The 19,081-nt window shown below is 43.7% G+C and overlaps 1 protein-coding gene across 4 annotated transcripts in view; it reads left to right on the top strand.

Moving 5' to 3' along the window:
• Positions 1-19,081, top strand: part of CCDC106 (coiled-coil domain containing 106) — a 215,804-nt gene that overhangs the window by 172,439 nt on the left and 24,284 nt on the right. For all 4 annotated transcript variants that reach the window (XM_085616587.1, XM_085616585.1, XM_085616584.1 and 1 more), the window contains 2 exons: positions 528-701; positions 1,995-2,204. In XM_085616587.1, coding sequence (XP_085472713.1) covers positions 528-701; positions 1,995-2,204 — 384 coding nt within the window. The remainder of the gene's footprint in view (positions 1-527; positions 702-1,994; positions 2,205-19,081) is intronic.

Here is a 19,081-nt window from a genome sequence, read left to right as displayed (position 1 = left end):
CCATTTGAGTATATTTAAACAGTTGGTGCAAATCAGAAACTTGTGGGTCCTTGTCAAAATGGTAATTCTTTCTTTATTGATATGCTTCACTCATAATACAGAAATTCACCTCATGAAATCCCTCGGATTGACTCATTTATGGACTGCCTAGTTTTGAATTCTCTACATTATCACGATCACGATGTCAGGAAATCCTGATACAACCAATAGAAATAGTCTAAGCATCCAGTCACAACTCTTGCTGGAGATCCAGAGACACGAAGCTTGAGAGGGCTTCTTATTCGGTACCACATTTTCCAGAACGGTTTCTAGAAAGGTGAACATTTAGTACATTCGTGTTTATTTCAAAATGCATCCTTTATGTCCAAAAAACAATTACAATTCCCCAGATTTTTTTCTGACCTTGCAACACGCAAACCTAATGGTAAATGGTCATCATTAGTCACTGCCACTCCTTTTGGTCTTTGGGGCTTAAGTATGGTGAACTTTGAGCTCACTGGAGGATGTGTTTGGTTCTTGTGTTGCAGACACAACGGGTTCTGGCACCCCATCCTTTGCTCTCATAAACATGAAGGCGCAGCTGCACATGGCCTTGGAGCGGAACTCATGGTTGCAGAAGAGGATTGAGGATCTGGAGGAGGAGCGAGACTTTTTGCGCTGCCAGCTTGACAAGTTCATATCCTGTGCCAAGACTGAAGCAGGTGAGCCGAGTGCAGACTGGCATCAGACTTGTGGTGTGGGACTGCTGATTTTGTCTGAGTTTCTGGGGCTATTTATGCTAAAAGGTAAGCACTACTGATCCAAAATGTGCGGAACCAAAGCATGTTTTGTACCTTGAGTCTGAGGTTAAGTCTTCTAATAAAGTCCAACACTTGGTGTGGTTGGGGTCTGTCAGTAATGATGAGAAATCTCCCTGAGTAAAGTTCTCAAAGGCTGGGGTGTTCTACAGAGAAGGGCTGGGCTTTAAGGCTGGGGATTTGAGATTTCTTATGAAGCACCGAGCATATGGGGCTGAATGAGAGGATGTGATCTGGTATTAAGGCTAATCTTTGTGCTTTCATTTCAATGAGCCTCTTTCCCAATAGCTTGAAAAGGCTTCAAGTCTAAAGAAATGTTCAAAGCGATCACTGTTTGTGGTTTCCCTGCACTGACATAGCAGGTCTGAATAATTAGATGCAGTTAAGGTGACACCTAGAAAATTAGAATTAAGATAAATCCATTTTTTTTAAATTTCCTATGACAGTAATAATAGAGCAAATACAAGAAATTGCATTTATTTATTTTTTCATGGAATTTAAAGCTTTATTATTAAATGTATGATCTAGGCTGTAGTTGGCATACCTTACAAGTTTCAAAATAATTACTGTTTGTCTCTTTAATCGTATGAAGCTGCTCACCTCAACCATAGCGAGGAGAATGAAAAATAAAGTTACTATTTCGCCCTGCCTAATGAGGACACTGTTCTTTTAGTCTTGAACCTATTTTGTGAATTTATTCACACTTTTACACAGAGTTTCTTTGCATCACTTGAACCAGTTGGGCTAACACACCTCTAATAAACATGATTTGAATAACAAAATCCCTGAACTGGGAACATCATGATGTCCTCTTGACCTAGAACCGTTTGGCTACCCTGTGCTAATCCTGTAGGAATACTGGGAAGAGAGAGATGGAAGCCACTGAATAGGATCAGATGCCGTTTCATAAATTGGCGTGCCCTGAATTCAGTGGAGTAAAACGTTGCAAATTAAATCATTTAGAAATAGTAACATATGAAATCCTGTGAAATTAACAGTAGTTGTCATTTACAGAGTACTCTGCAACTAAACTTCCTTTCTTCGTCTGTAGCCATCAGGTCACCACAGAACACATTTATGTATACTTATTTCAAAATGCAGCTGAACAATATTATTATTTCCTTGATTTTAATCCCCCCATTTTCCTTTCCTGTCCTCACTCTCTTCTCCCACCTTTTGTCCTTCATACTTCTTCAGAAGACCATGCCCGAAGTAAACAGGTCATCCGCTGGGCAGAGCCCAACGAGTGCCGAAACGGTGATGTCACTGACAACGACAGCTTGCTGTCCTCCATCAGCAATCATTCCGAGGAAGGGAGCTCCATGGCAGAGCGCAAGAAGCCCATCCAGAAAGCGAGAGTGGTCCAGAGGCGGATTGGTAAACCCAAGGGCCGAGAGAGGCAGAGGGGTAGGTAGCAGCATGTGAGAGCTGCATCACAGATCCATTGGATCTCGCCATTCCAGCATCTCATTGCCTTTGCAGTCTGTATTATTATTGTTAGGGGTGGCACTATCCCAAACATTTTTTGAAATATCTTAATTCACTTTAGTTTGTCTTTTTACAAAAGGTTGATGTTAGAACAGTCTCACCCAATAAGTAATTTATAAAGCTAAGAAGAAATATGCAACATGACCCTATACGTTTTAAGTGCATTTGAAGTCTTGTGAATTGTAACTGCTGCTCCAATCATTTGATGGCCAACATTTGGGTTGGCTGGTGTTTTTTCTGAGAGTAACCCAGTAGCATGAGTGTTCTCCTTAATCCATGAACAGGACTGATTCTAGGAGAATGTGTTCAGTACCTGGTTATCCACTGGTAATCGTCAGTACTCTAAGGTTAATTCGTGCCTGTCACAGTCCCTACTGTGTGAATAAGATCCACCCACCTCATCTCTGGACACAAGCAACCTACTTTGCCTGCCCACAACAAATATAATTTTTCCTTTCGTCCTTTGGAGAAATCTTTCACTGCTCTTTTTCCAAAAACAAATTAAGGCACCACCCCAGCTGTAAAGTAATTGAGCCATTACCATCTGCAGGTTTTCATTATCACAGTCCTTAATGAAAGATGACATATTATGCGTCACTAGCCTTCAATGTGCATGAAATTGGAGGGATGCTTGAGAAAATATAACTACTACCATTACGCAAGTGTCTTTGGTCAACCAATGGTCTTATAACTGAGTTCTCTTCCAAAGTGGAGAATACAAAGGAGAATAGAAGTGCATAGTAAAAAGTTCACGGTCAGTCCAGAAGAGTTCAAACTTCTGCCAACTTTGGGAATCTGTCTGCAGGAACCAAGAGGTGTAAGAGATTGTATAAGCACCATGTGAGAAGGCCCGGAAGTGACCAAGATTACAGCTCAACCAGGGGGAATGGGAAGGTGTAGTTAAAGGAAGGAAAGTGAGCTCACGGAGCGAGGCACTGCAGCCAGAGATCTGTTTTTAGTCAAATTAACCTCCCCACAAATTGAAGGTGCAATTCAGCTGTAGGATGTCCTACATTCAGCAAACAAACCCCACATCCCAAGCGGAGAAAACAGAAGCTTCTTTAATATCAGGGCATCCACCATGACCTCAGGAGCCCTGTGAAGTGAAAATAACAGCAGAGACTAACTTCAAAGGGAAGGTTGTGTGTCATGAAGAAACCTGGTATTCATTTTTGTAAATATATATCTATATCTCCTCTCCCCTTAAATTAAAAAAGCCCTGGGTATGGGCCCCCCGGGGCCCATAGAGGCGCGAGTGGGGGCACTGCACCACCCCATCTCCTTAATTAAAACAAATGGCCCTGGATGATGGGGCCCTAAGGCTCGGAGTGTGGGCCTCACCAATATATTTTTTTTTTTAAGAATTGCCTGCTTTGGCCATGCCCTGCGGTTGCCCAGCGAGGCATTGCCTGCCCATGGGAGTGAAACCAACACCCTGCAAAGTTTGCCACCTAAGAGGCCAGGAGGTCTAATGAAAAGGCTCAAGGTGGCTAAGCTTCACCGCCAGAAGCAAAATCAGCCAAAGACCAACGCAACCAGCCCAGTGATGACAAGCTTTGGATACACCCCGGAGACTGCTTTCAGTTTTTTTGACCGTTTGGGGGCATGCATGAGGCTCCCTGGGCCCAGGATCTCAACCCCTGGGCCGGTTTAATCCTCAGGGGCTTGGGACCCCAACTCTGGGCTCACACCACCCAAAAGGAGAAGGGACAGGATCCTCAACGCAGGGCCCGGTGCAAGCTGTTACAGTGGGAGCGCTGTAGCGCTCCCTCTGAGTGGAAGAGGGGGGACTGGGATCCGTAATCCTGCTTTCATTTTCCATCAGGTTCTCTAAAATCCGCAAATCAATCACTTCTAATAATCTGACTTCTCATTTTGGTGACTGTTAGAGCCGGGATTCCCTAGTTGGCTGAGGTAGGTACCTTAGGCCAAGTAGTTACCCTCGCTTCCACGTGAGGGAAAGGAAGGACACCTTCTCAGATAGCCCCTGCTCACCCCCTCGGTGGCTTGGCACTAGCAACCAGGCTTATCTTCAAGGTAAATGTGTAAAGTATTTGCAACCACGCTCTCACTGACCCAATAATGACACCACAAAAGGACTCCACATGAGTTTCATAGAAAAACAAGTATAAGTTTATATAAAAAGATATACAATGAGACCACACAATAAAAATCCAACATATGCGTCAGCCAGCCCTTGTAGGTTCTGGCGGTATTAATGAGCAATTCTAGATAATCCAATGCAGTCCTAATGCAATGCTATGCAGTTCGTAATGCAAGAATCAGGCACTTTGCAATGTAAAAATAATGCAGTTTGTAATGCTAGAATCAGGTAGTTCGTAATGCCAAAATAATGCAATTCGTAATGCAACAATCAGGCACTTTGCAAATGTAAAAATAATGCAGTTCGTTATGCAACAACCCAGCAGTTCATAATGCCAAAATAATGCAATGCGTAATGCAACAGTCAGGTAGTTCGTTATGCAAACAAATGCAATGCGTAATGCAACAATTAGGCTGTTCATTATGCAAACTAATGCAATGCGTAATGCAACAATCAGGCAGTTCGTTATGCAGAAATAATGCAATGCGTAATGCAACAATCAGGTCGTTCGTTATGCAAACTAATGCAATGCGTAATGCAACAATCAGGTAGTTCGTAATGCAGAAATAATGCAATGCGTAATACAACAATCAGGTAGTTCGTAATGCAGAAATAATGCAATGCGTAATACACTCCAGCACCGATCACGGTGCTTTAGACGGTCTCTCTGTCACTTGTACTGACTCGCGGTCGGCTTCCGCCAACATATGCCCCCAACACGGATATGGTGTTAACCAAAGTGCAGCTCCGCACTCCGGCCCCGGTACTGCTACTCCTTGGCAAGTACAGGCCACGATACGAGCTGAAGCAGAGGCTCGTGCTGCAATAATGGAAGAGGCCGAGAACATCTCTCTCCGAGCCCGCACCCCTCCCCAGGCGGCGACACACATTACCTGGGGGGAGTGACCTCGCTCTCCTCTCCTGTTCTCGTGACTTGGGCCTCTGATGCGTCTTTGGTGGACTCGAGGCAGTGGCGATAGCGAAGATCTCAGGCTGCCACAGGGCACATGCTCACAGCGTCGCTGAGACTCCCTTGAGCTTCGGGTGTGCACGATAAAAGGGCAATCCTCACGAAAGTCTCAGGCTGCAAGAAGCATATGCACACAGCGTCGCTGAGTCTCACTTGAGTTCTGGGTGCACACGATCACAGGGCAATCCTCACGAAGGTCTCAGGCTGCACGAAGCACACGCACACAACGTCGCTGAGACTCACTTGGACTCCTGGTGCCCACGATCACAGGGCAATTCTTATGAGGGTCTCAGGCAGCAAAAAGCACACGCACACAGCGTCGCTGAGACACACTTGAACTTCGGGTGTGCACAGTCACAGGGCAATCCCCTTGAAGGTCTTAGGCTGCACAAAGCACACGCACACAGCGTCGCTGCGACTCGCTTGGACTCCAGGTGCACACCATCACAGGGCAATCCTCACGAAGGGCTCAGACTGCAAAAAGCACACACACAGCGTCGCTGAGACTCGCTTGGACTCCAGGTGCCCATGATCACAGGGCACTTCTTACGAAGGTCTCAGGCTGCACAAAGTACACACACAGCATCGCTGAGACACTTCTGGAAACTTTTGTGTTCCTGAGTTTCCACAACAGGGAGCCAGCTCTCCTCGGGCCCTTGGGGTTAAGTTACTTCAGGACACAGCACAGCAAAGTCATTTCAAGCAGGGGGACACAGCACACAGCAAAGTCCCTTTAGCCTCTCCTTGGTTAAAGCAGTAAACTGCAGGCCAGCCCCAGAACACACAGCAAGGGTCAGTCCTTTCTTTCAGTCTATTCAGCTGTTTCTTCCTTGGCAGAGGTTCCTCTTGACCACGAAGTAGTTTCAATCGTTTACCGTCTTGAACAGTTCCATTCCATTCCAAAGTCCAGGGGTTTCAGCTCTCGTAGTTATACCCCTCAATGTCTTTGAAGTATTTGTTTTCAGGGGGGAACTGACCCCTGTCTGAACCAGTTCTGGGTGTTTCCCTGCCGGTGACACCTTCTTCCTTTGATAGTGGGGGACTGGATCCTCAATCACTCAGCAGGAGATGGAGCCATTGTTTTATGGCGGCAGCCCAGGCCTCTTCACCTCCAGGGGCTATTCCTCCCCGCTACACTCCAGATGCAGGTTAGCATGTTGCTGTCTCACCTCCTCCCCTGGGTCAAGACATTCCCCAGATCCTATCACTTTCAGATCCAGACAGTCAATCCACAACCAGGCAGAGACACACAGAAATGTTAGAGCACAAAAACCACAATGCAAAAACCACCTTCACAAAAAGATGTGTTATTGAATTGAGAGTTCAGGCACACTAAACTTCACCTCTCCATCGTAAGCCTTTGGAAAGATAGGCTGAAAACATACTACACAGCCTTCCCCATTCTGTCCTATGGGTAAGATGGCCTTTCAACAGTGAAAAACGAAATGGAGAGTATTTCACTGTTAGGACATGGTACACACCTCAGTACATGTACTACCTTTCACATACACTGCACCCTGCGCCGGGGGTACCTTGGACCTACCATAGGTGTGTCTGATGTGCATAGAAAGGGAAGGGTAAGGCCTGGCAAGTGGGTGCACTTGTCAGGACAACATGGCAGTTTAACAACTGCGCACAGCACTGCAGTGGCAGGCCTGAGTTGCCTCTTTAAGGCTACTGGTGTGGGTGGCACAATTAGAGCTGCAGGCCCACTAGTAGCATTTGCATTACTAGCCCTGGCACACTTAGTGCACTTTACTAGGGACTTTACTAGTAAGGCAATCATACCAATCATGGACAACCAATTAGAATTACACTTTACACACGGAGCACTTGCACTTTGACACTGATCAGCAGTGGCAAAGTGCCCAAAGCATCTAAATTGGCATCACCATGTCAGAAAAAAGGTCTAGGGGGAAAGCAAAAAGTTTAAGGAACTTTAGCCAAAAAGGGCCGAGTCCAACAGTGACAAAAGCTGTTTTAGTGGTAGATGCCAGGCTCTGGATTTCTCTCCCTCGATTACTAACCTCTCTTTCGATCTTCAGAAAGCAGCTCAAAACCTGTCTTTCAGCCAATAATTTATGCATTTTTTTATAGGTTACTTCATGAATTGTGAGTCATAGAACCTGGATGCTTCAACATCTTTGCACTCTATGAGCCTACCATATCACATCATAGATAATAATATAAAATACCAAACTATTGTTAAATGAACAACACATGATAAGTGTTAAAATGACTCTTGAAGTGCAGCCAAACCAACTGGAAGTTCGAGCTAGTAATCTTATCAGTTTCTGTTGGCTCCACCACAAAATCTACAGGGTGTTGGGGATATGGCATGATTCCAGCCAAGGGGAGGGTGAAAATGTAATTATTCATAAAGCACTGCTGTCACCAGATAGGTTTATTGTAGCTAAGATCACAAAGGAGTATATTAAAGCGGAAACACAGAAGAAAGGTGGCAGATACTGGAAGTAAGCCGTCAGTTGTTTAGCAAAAGAAAGGGTCTGGTCTGGCGTAGAGGAAGGTTATTCCAAAGTTTGGGTCCTATGGTCCTGCCAGATCATACCGCCACCCCACACCTTGTAGTGCGGGGCCCAAGTGCAGTGAGAGGGATCCTCATCTCAAGAATCTTAATATGGTACAAGGAAAAGAAAGCAGGAACAATGTGAACTGAAGAAGAGCTTCCCTGATAAAAACCTGCAGCTCTTTGAGGAAAGCAGAATCAGCGTGTCCCACTATGAACAAGCCATACCGTGCTGTATGGTAGACTGTGATCGTTACAGCTCAGTTTCACTTTCAAAACATATGTACTAGAGTTTGTACTTGTATGCTTTTGCCATGGGACACAGTTGACTATTTTGCTTTTATGGGAAATCCCATGTTACCGTATGCTCACCTTGACAAAACCAGCACTAACGAGAAGTCCACTACATACCCGCACAGGGAATCAGTGGTAACTTCCCAGAAGTTCACTATTCTACCCTTTCTGGAGTAAGCACTGGCATAAACTTTCAGGTGCTTTGGGCAGGCTTAATATACCCCCAAAACAGACCAGAGGAGCTGCATCTAGGTCAGTGGTACCTTGTGCAGAGGTGCAACATTCTGATTGCTTTAAAAACCACTGCTCAGATCACCGGCTTCAACAGGATACTCTGATACCCATGAGGCGGTAAACAATGCTGTCTGTTGGTTCCTAATGATCATACTGCTACTTGTCAACCATACTTAGCTTCAAAATACCCAGAAAGCTATTTTTTAGGTCCCTTTTGGAGTGGTACTCACGCAACCCTTAACATGGCTTCAGTGTTTTAGAACTGATTTCGCGAAGGTTTTTTAGCGAAAGTAACAATGAACAATATAGGACTTCCTGCACTGCAGCATGATGTTGCTAAGTGAAGGATACTCAGATACTATCTTTTCCACAGCATCTCGACTAGAAAACTAAATAAGACTCTCATAGGTAGAATAAATAACATACATTGGGCCACATGCATCAACGAGAAAACTGCTCGCAAACGGGCAGATTAGCAGAATCTGCCCCTTTGCGACCGGTATTTTAGCATTTGGGATGCATCATCCCAAATGCAAAAATCGCTTTTTAAGGAATCTCTAAATAGCGATTCCTTAAATTGCGATTGCATTTAAGGAATCCCAAATTGAGATTCCTTAAATGCAATGCATGAAAGTTTAAAAATTAGCGATTTCGCTAATAGGGGGAGCAAATTACCATGAAGTTGAACTTCATGGTAATTTGCAAAAACTTTGAAAAATGCACTAAAGTGCATTTTTCAAAGTTCCATTTTACACGCACACATGCCCTTGGGGCAAGTGTGTGTGCAAGATGTATTCATATGCAGATTTCAGGGGTGCAACAGGGTGTCTTTTTGACGCCCTGGCACCCTTGAAATAGCATGAGCAATTTGCGATTCTCTAATTGAGATTAGCAAATTGAGAAAGTCCTCCCATTCATTCCTATGGGCCTCTAGGCCCATAGGAATCAATGGGGAGGTATTCCTTAATAGCGACTCGCAATTTACAAGTAGCAATTAAGAAATGTTTAGAAATCGCTATTTTGTAAGCGATTTCTACATGCATAGCCTTTTGCTATTCCTTATTAGCGAATCCTTATTTTTCGCTATTAAGGAATCGCAAATGGCATTGTTGATGCATGTGCCAGATTATTATTAGAAATAGTAATAGAATTATTATTACTATTCAGCTTAATAGTAATCAATATACTGGCCAAACAATGAAAAAGGATGACGGCCATACCTGGATTGAGACTCTTGACCTGGAGATTCCTGCATATCTCGGCGGTGGAGTGTTTAAACCACTGAGGCAGTCTCTTCATATAGTAAGACCACCTGGAGGATGAGACGCCAGTAAATTGTTTTTTCAGGACCTACCCCTTTGAATACAATACGTATGCCAACTGTCACCACAATACTGAAAAAAGCAAATAGTCAAGTGTTGTTTGTTAGTAGTTGCTTTGTGGCGGGACTCGTGGTATGTAGTTCATTGCTTCTCACGACCTCCTCCCTTCTTTAGAAGGGGGGTAATAACAGTACTGCACTTCCCGGGACCTCACACTGAACAAAAGAACATCAGGTCCGACAGGTCATTATCTGACTAATACAGCTTGTTTGGCCACAGTTACAAATGTGTATGTGCCCAGGTGCAAAGCTGATGAGCGATGTTCGTAGTCAACTCATTGCAAACTCATGTTACTGGGAGCTGATATTAATTTATATACATGGATAGTCAAATAGTATGAACATAGCTTGAGAGCATCTGAGCTTTGAACACAAGATGTGCTTCAGGAATACAATTGAGGATAATTTACAAGGCAGAGTATGTTTGGCCAGAGATTCCTATCATTTAGAGATATGGTGTTCTCTGAAGTAGTAAGCCTTCCAATCCTTCTTGCATCACAGGAGAGTTCAGGCAGATCTGATGTTGATTGCAATGTTGTTCCCGGTCCGAGGATCATAGATGTTGAAGACTTATCTTCTGCTTCTCTCCTTTTTACTGTTTTGTTTGTTGTTTTGGTGGTGTCCTGGCTTCTAATGTGGCACTTTGCACCTCAGGTTATTTTCTGAGCCAGGTATGCAAGGGCATGGTTTTCTGCTCGCCTTGTAGGTGATGTTGCTGGTCTTGAAAAATGACCTGGAGAAGCCAGGTTGTGTTAATGTGGTTGAATGCCTACACAATTTTGATCATATGTGCTGAACTGTGTATCTTCCAAACAAGAACAGGTTGAAAACAGGAGGGTCATAGGGAAAATTTAAAGACCACATAGGATTTATTCCCCAGTATTAATTTAAAAAACAGTACGAAATCCCAGGGTCTAAGCAACTAGCTAGTGTAATATGTGATCAATTGCTACAAAATGAATTATTAAAAATCTATCAAAACAGAATCACAGACTAAACACCCCTGGAACAACCAGTGGGCATTTCCCTTTTTAGGACAAAATCCCTCACTCACCACAAGGTGACATGCTTCATCATGGGGATTCTCCTCTCAAAGGAAAAACCTAGTTCCTTTGCGGGCTACGACCCTCTCACCGGGAGAGAGGAGCTCAGGGATGTTTTGTAACAAATAGGATATCCTAAATCCTCATATGAAGAACAAAAGAGTATGAGTGAGGGCGCAGCGCAAAAGATGAGAGTGAAAAAAGTGCAAATAAAACAACTAGCACGGGGGTGTACAATTAAGAATTTATTTAGGTACACCCACTGCCAGGATTAAAACCAGAGCACCAGCGGTATGGATTTATAACCGCTACGGTGAAGTGAGAAAATGGTCAACATGTTTCAGCCATAACACCCAAACGTGGGTCAGGCTTTCATCAGGACATCAGATAGGTGCTACTGCGAAAAAAGTGAATGAGTGCAACAGAAAGGATACAAAATGTATTTTTGTCAATATATGGACTCTGTCCTCAGTACAACAGTTACGAAAAGGAAGAGTTTACCTAGAAATAGAAAAATTACAATAAGTGAAAATGATAATGTTGCACACAATGGTGTAAACTGTGATTCTGTGATGAAAAAGATGTTTAAATATCTTACCCGCAATTGCTGGGTACTCAGTCCCACCTCAGCCTGGCAGCCGCTCAGGAAGGGGGCACCGCTCTAAAAAGAACGGGGTATAGTGTTATTAGCATAACATGTCCTACCCCTGTCTATGGTTAACTATAACTCCTATAGGAAATCAGTGAGGCATGTATATGAAAGCAAAATTATAAAAACAAGGAGTAAAAAGGAAACTCATTACATCATTAGAATACTATGACCAGTAGTCATGATAAGCCTATGGCAGTAGCCACAGGTTTGCAGGGTAAGTTGGAAAAACCATGTTGCTGAGAGACAAAATTTTGTCAAGAGCTATATAAAGGATTCCAGTATGTAGAGAGGAATACTCAAAAACCATTGACTTGAATGATTCTTACACATACGGTTTCTTAGAAAGGGATTCAATGGAACTCCAAAAGAACTAAGTAGCTAGTGAGCTCCACGATTTACATGCAAATGCTTAAATAACCACCTAAAGACAGCACCTCAAAGATTAGAGTGGTGCTTCTAGCTCAACATTAATTCTGCATCAATTTGGCAAAGCAGAGTAAAAGGGAACAAAACAGAGTGCCCCACCAGCGACCAACTCACCTGTCCGTCGGTACTCCGTGTCTCGTAGAGCCGGCGACCGGAGGTGAGTTGGTAACGGATCCACGACCCGTTTATATAGTGCGCTAGTATCGTGGCCAGATCGCAAACAGCTGTGATTGTCTCATAATGCGCGAACACTGGTCGGCCGCTCATGCGCATATTCAGAAGCTGTCAAACGAATTAACAACTCTAAGTCGCGGTATAATACTCATGCCATCTCTGACTTCAAGACTGCTACATACCCAAAATATAGATGGCAAACAGTGATCCATTGTGCTGATGGCGATAATGCATACTTTAAAACCCGCTTGACTGTTACCGAAAAATAGCTGACTCCCGAACACTGCCACTGATCAGACACGCCTGCGCTTTTATGTAAATAAAAGTTAGTTACAAGGAAGAGTGACTACACCCACCATGCACTGCTGAATAAACCCGCCCTTAAAGCAAAATGTGCACACAGATAAGAGGGGGGGGGGGGTGTCAGGAGGTAGGAGGGGGAAAAAGAATTGAATCACCCATTAAGAGCCTACTGTATATTCTTGGAACAAAGGGACTCCAAAAATCCATAAATGAACCAGCAAAAGGTGCCTGACCCATAATGCTCTGATGACATCTACACATATAGCTGGTTAATAAATGATAAGTCACTTGTCAGTATGAGTGTAGATATTAGTGAACCTCTCACATTTACTTTGTGGTCAACATCTGTCCAGTAGTTCACTTCTGTCATACATGTCTAACCCCTAAATCAAAGTTCAATGACCAGAAAAAGGGAATAGGTGTACATAAGTCATCTACTAGAGTGCAACCCATGGGATCTCATCATTGAGACCCACACTGTCACTCTTCAATTTATGGACCCACCATTGTTCTTGTCTAAATTAGAAGGAGGTCACGTCTGTAATATGTGATGGAATATACGTTTTTTCTTGCACAGTCCATTTACGGTCCAGTGGACTGTGCTGAGCTGTCAAAAAGTGATTAGTCAATTTCGTGGAAGATTTCCTGCACCTAATAGTACTCTTATGTGCGAGGATTCGTGTCTTGACTCTACGCGTGGTCATGCCCACGTAGCGAAGAGCACATGGGCAGGTGATCAGGTAAAGCAGGTTGTTGCTGTTGCAATTCGTGTGATTCGTTAATAGCCACGGTTTGGGAGAACCAATGTCAATCTCAGTGATGTGAGTAGTGTGAGGGCAAGCTGCGCAAGAACCGCGAGGGAAAAGACCCTGTACTGGGGGTAGACCCCACAGGATGTCCTGCGGATTGATCTTTTCATTGCGTGGGCGTGTATGTATCAATCGATCTTTGATACTAGTGCTGCGTTTAAACGCAAAAAGTGGACGGGTAATACTGTCTCACCAATGTTCAAGATTTTCCAATTAGACAAAATGCTCTTTTTAATTTTGTTAGAAAAACTACAAAATGTATGAACACATGTCAATCTGTCCAGTGTTACTTTCGGAGCCCCAGGTTCCAAAAGAGCCGCTCGATTATTATTGGCAGCATGTTTCAGTGACCTTTTTACAAGGTCCTTAGGGTAATGTCGGGCTTGCAGTTGGACTGCCAGTTTTTTTTGCATGTTCCTGATATTTGCTGGTAGAGGAACAATTTCTCTTAATACGTAAAAATTGGCCGAATGGCAAATGGTCACGTAAAGCCTGGGGGTGAAAACTCCCATACGATAAAAGTGAATTGTGTATCTTGCCTTTCAGTGAAGCCAATAGTTTGTTGCAAGAAGACAGTTTAGGGAGGAAAGGTTTCACATCCTTCAGGAGGGAGAACTGGTACAATGCTTTCTTGGTTTTCTTCAACAATCAAGTTGATGGATGCAGGGCTAGAAATAATGTCAGCCATTAGCGATCGCTCATTCCAATCCTGTGTTTTTTCACCCACAGTGCCACTCAGGACAGAGGCTCATGCAAATCAGTACTGAACCTCCCAGAACTCAACACAAGCAACCCCTGATGGGTTTTGGCCTCTTCAGTAGGGTGTAACTTTTTGAGTCCTATGGCACAGTAAACATAGGACCAAGAGAGTAGCCTGAACATTAAAACATCCCCTACTCGAACCATACCTCTAATCAAGACGAGCACACAAAGCGAGCAGACCTGACCCTTCTTAGGAATATTCACTTCATCCTCCTTCTGTCCAACTATCCATCCACCATTTCACCCTTTCCATATATTCATCATTTAATTTGTCCATTTCTTCCATTTCCTTCCATCCATCCACTCTCACATATGCATCCATCATTTCACCCATGCACCCTTCAATATATCTCCTTATCCATACTTTCCCCATCCATTCTTTAACTTTTACCCATTTGTCCATTCTACGTCTTTCCATTTATTCACCCTTACACATGTCGATCCTTTCACACTTCCATCCATCCTTTCACCCGTTCATCTATTTTTTCACACTTCCTTCTATTCATTATTTCACCCTTTCATCCTTCCTTCCTACCTTTCACCTTTTCCTCCTTATTTCCTTTCACATTACGTTCTTTTCACCATTTATTGCCCCTCCAGTTGTTTATTTCGTCTTACTATCTGCCCATCTTTTTTCTCTCATCCTTTTTCTGTCTTACATTTCTCTCATACTCACTTACTTTGATTGGCACTCTCTCCCTGTTTTCATCTATTTTTATCATGTCATCATTTCTGTTTACTTCGCTGTACCCGCCAGCCCACCTCACACACCTCTCTGTCATAGTATTACCTAACAGTTTTATTTATGAGTATTTTGCCTGCAGACAGAAATAGCCCATAGACATCTAGTTAATGTTTTAGTGAACCCCAGTTCACAGGCTCATTGAGCCTAGTGCCAGGCCCTGCTTAAGTAGGGGGTTCTCTTTGTCACTACCAGGACCCATGTCTGAGCATACCTGGCGTACCTAGCGTCAAATGCAAGAAAGAACAAGGTGATGGATGGAATGCTTGAATTAATCTCAGCCACTGGCGATCTCTCTGACCGCTCTCTGGCTCATCATTTTGCACCCATCATGCCATTCTAAACTTGTCTTATGCAGATCGGTACTGACCCTGCTGCTAGTGGTCACCAATGGCTGTGGGTTACTGGTGTTCCCTTCTGGAGGCCATATCACTTACATCAAGGGTTGCAGTTTCTGTGCTACAATGTGGTCTGAAGCTGGACTGTTGTCCGGGAAAAGTTTGTTCCTGCTTATTGGATCTTAGAGTTGAATGGAGTCTACTTTCTGAATGATTTTACAAATAAGTGGAACGTGGTTGATAAGATGGTGATTCTAGGACTTTTTACTGCAGGACAGTCATGGACTCATGCTCAACTCTGGTGACTGTCCTGCAGTGAAATCTCTGCCTAGCAGATATTCTCAATTTATAATCTGCCCCACTCGACCCTCTTATCTCAACCCCTTGCTATTCCCTGAAACCCTCTGCCTTCTGGGAAGTTTGACATCCTTTGTATAAAGGCTGAGCTGAAGGGGTGGGCCATAATCCTCCCTGCGAAGCTGTAATCAACTTGGCATTCTACTCCCTTCTTGTGTTGCTCTACTTTTTAAACATTTTGTAGCTGGGTGCTCCTCGAACACTAGTATTTTTTCAATTTACAAGGGTCACTCCTGTGACCCTGCTTCTCTCCTCTCTTTTCTTCCTGGCTGCCGCACGGTGTAGGACAAAAGTGGCATGCAGGTAAAGATTGGTCAAGTGCTAGGGAGTACACACCCTTACTTTTTAATGAAACAGGGATGTAGTTGTCAGAGGCTCGGTTTAGGGCAGATTCTGCAGTGAGGCAGGATCTCTTTTATGAGGTCCGGTAGCACGATGAGGTTGAGGGGTAGACGTGACAGCATCTCAAGATGACAACATTCTTCCACCATTTGTTATGGTTTTGAGGAAATTGAGGATGTGGTGAGGTCAGTTTAACATGGACTGGAGACATCGCAATTGTTTGTGTGTTGCCTCTGTTGTGGCTTCTTGCGAAGAAGTGATGCATGTCGGTGCTCTTTTTTATTGAATTTTGGGCTAGATATTTTGGGTGGGGACTAATGCAGTGTTTGATTTCCTAAAAGAGTGCGTCCGATTGAGACTTTATTGTTTCCTGGATAGCAGTTTGTCTGTGAAGACGAGGAGCCGATGTGCAGAGCTGCAGAGTGTTGAACAGAATGAGACGTGTGTCCATCTCCATTTCTTTTCTTCTGTGCGAATGGTGCTCATGAGACTTTTGGAGTTCAGGGCTTCAGTTTGGAGCATTGTGTTTTTAGTGGTGTGTTGGTGTCCTTATGATTTTTCAGGGTGGTAATAGATGCATTGATTGTGATGACATATTTTGGTTGGTGGGTGATGGTTAGCTTGCATTCCTTTTGTAGTGGGTTTATAGGAAAGTCTTGGAAGGATTAATATGTTTATTTTTATTCATTATAATCTTTCTGTGTCACATGGCGTTATATCCCATGACCGTGATATTGAATCCGCTGCATGGACCTTACGTCGACATCTCAGGGTAAGTGTAGGTTTGTAGATATGGAGTTATGAAAAGCAAATATTTATTTACCATGACAATGTAGTGGTAGGTAGGCAATGTAGAGGATGAGGTTTTATAGTAGGTCAATAAAATCAACCTCGATATATCATATAACCTTTTTCTCATTTAAGTTGGACTTGGTGTGCCGGTGTGGAGTGAGGAACAGAAAAGAAGATGGCAACTCCAGTCCCAGGATATAGGGGACTTGCATCGATTAATGGAGCCTTTCATCTTGAGCCTTGTGGAAGGTTGAAATGAGGGGTGGGTGAAATGAACGCAGGCGGTGGTGATGAAGAATGATGTCTCGTCTGTGATTCAACAGACCCTTATGGGCCTTTGGAGGGTCCATAAAAAAAAAGACTGAATGTGGCTTTCTGGATAGTGAGAGTGCTAGATTGTAGAGGAGGAGCTCAAATTGCTTAATTGTTGCTGGATTGCGTAGGGTCAGTTGGGTGACGGCAAGGACTCCTCTCGTATGTGGGTCATGGCTACATGCTGTATTTTGTAGCCTGCTGGGATAATGATGGCTAAGTTGTATGTGAAAATAGGCGTCAGACTTGTCTCTGTGATCAAGAACACATTCACGATTTGTTGTGTGATGATATCTGTGCTGTTAGGTGCATGTGCTGCAGAATGTTTTTCGATTGGCATGTTGGATTGGTTTGCTCTGTTGGTCGCATGTGAATGTTAGGGAGAGGCATGAGGAGGGCCTTGGTGTTTGCTGTGTGAATGGGGGGTGTGTGTGAGATTGGGTGGAACTGCGTCTGGTGTGAGGTGCGTGGTATATGACAGACGTGGTGATGACTTGCATGCAAAGTTATTGCCTTTTTTTGTTGCATGACCCGATCAGCTTCAAACAGGAATTCGCCTTGTCCACAGTGCCATAATCCGAAAATGGCCAGGCAGGAGGATGCTCTCAAGACAGTAACTAGAACAGAAGGAAAAGTAGGACCTAATTGCTGATTGGCTGTTGGCGGCCATGAGACAGTATGTTCAAGGTCGGGTGGGCTATGTGATGAGGGCGTTGGGCTACAATAATAAAATATCCATGCTCCGAGGTCAGTATGTAGCCCCCAGGCATGTCATCTTCCTCATCCTCCTCATTGTTTTTTTCCCGTCCAGGGAAAGGGAACAGCGCCCATTAGAAGAGTGTGTGCCCTGTGATATATGCAAGCAGGCAATAGTCACTGTGCTTCTTTTGCCATACAAATGACCACAGTCCTATAACATGTGTCTAGAGCTGCTGCCAATGCAGCTGGATCTGGGGTCTAACCGTCCTACTACAGGTCCTTTTAACTATGTGCACCAGGGGTACTCGCTAATATTTACCGAAGGTCCAAAAGTACGTTTTAGGGTTTAACCTGGGGCTGCATTCATTTTGAGGGGGAGGCTATCAAATAGAGAAAGGATTGAAAAGAACACATTTTTTACTCGTTAGGAACCTACTTAAGACACGATAGAAAGAAAGTTTTTTCCAAAATGCTTGATTGGTTTAATATGATGTATTCTGTAAGCAGCTCCAAGACTATGCATTGTTCAATGGAGGCTAGGTTTCAAAGGTAATTTTAATGCGGTACTTGAGGTGTATCTGGAATATTTTAAATGTATTGGCACCAAATGGCACTTTTGTTCAGTCAGAGCCACCTGCCAGATTGGGTCAAGGTGCCTAGCCTTGAAAGAAATAGAAAGGGGAATGTTTTTTAAACGCAACAAAATGGTGAATTTTAAAATGGATACGGACCATCACACTGGTCAAAAAACACATTTTAAATACCACATGAAATGCTGAAGTGGGGTTCACCTCATGAAACATTTTTACAATATATACATTATTTTAAAGCATTTTGTGTCAAACACTCTCTTAAAAATGTGTTCCTTCAGCTCCAGCAGAGAGCATATATTCCACCCTGATCCCTTAATCTAAAGGCCCATTGCAGTTTTTTCCACCAGAGATCTATGTAAATGAATCTCTCTTTAGACATAAACCTCTTCAGGAACCCTAGGTAAGGGATCAACAGTTACTAAGACTCCATGTATCCTTATAAGAATTTACCTTAAGATTTGCTGCATCCAGTTGTGCAGAGACACTCCTTTCTGATGATGTCAGTACCCTAATCAAAGAAAAAGATTTAAACTGTTCTGCTGGAACATGCTAAGCTCAGGCTGAAGAGTAATGCACTTGCTCTGCGATGCATTCCCAGTGCCTAGCCGCTAATGGAGCCACCACTCCTGGGCTATGGAAGGCAGGAGCTCCAGACTCTGTTGCACCCAGTATCCCACACAGCTGTCATCCCCATATGCGACTGTGTTCACAGACTCCAGCTTTAGGAGCACCCTACACTTCTACTATTCTCATGAATAATTGGCAGATCCTTTATTTGCTCCCTAAGGTCTAAACTAAGCAGCCTAGCACATAGTTTCTGCACACCAGGATCTGTAGCAGCAAACACCTTGCGCTTTGTATCTGTGTCAACCACCAAGCAGCAATCTGGATCCATCAGGAGTACCGCCGGATGCTACTAGCAAACATACTATCAAGCAGCAT

Source organism: Triturus cristatus, chromosome 7 (genome assembly GCF_964204655.1).
Source record: "Triturus cristatus chromosome 7, aTriCri1.1, whole genome shotgun sequence".
NCBI lineage: Eukaryota > Metazoa > Chordata > Amphibia > Caudata > Salamandridae > Triturus > Triturus cristatus.
The sequence above is the reverse complement of the archived record's forward strand: the minus strand, read 5'-3'. Positions and strand labels throughout refer to the sequence as shown.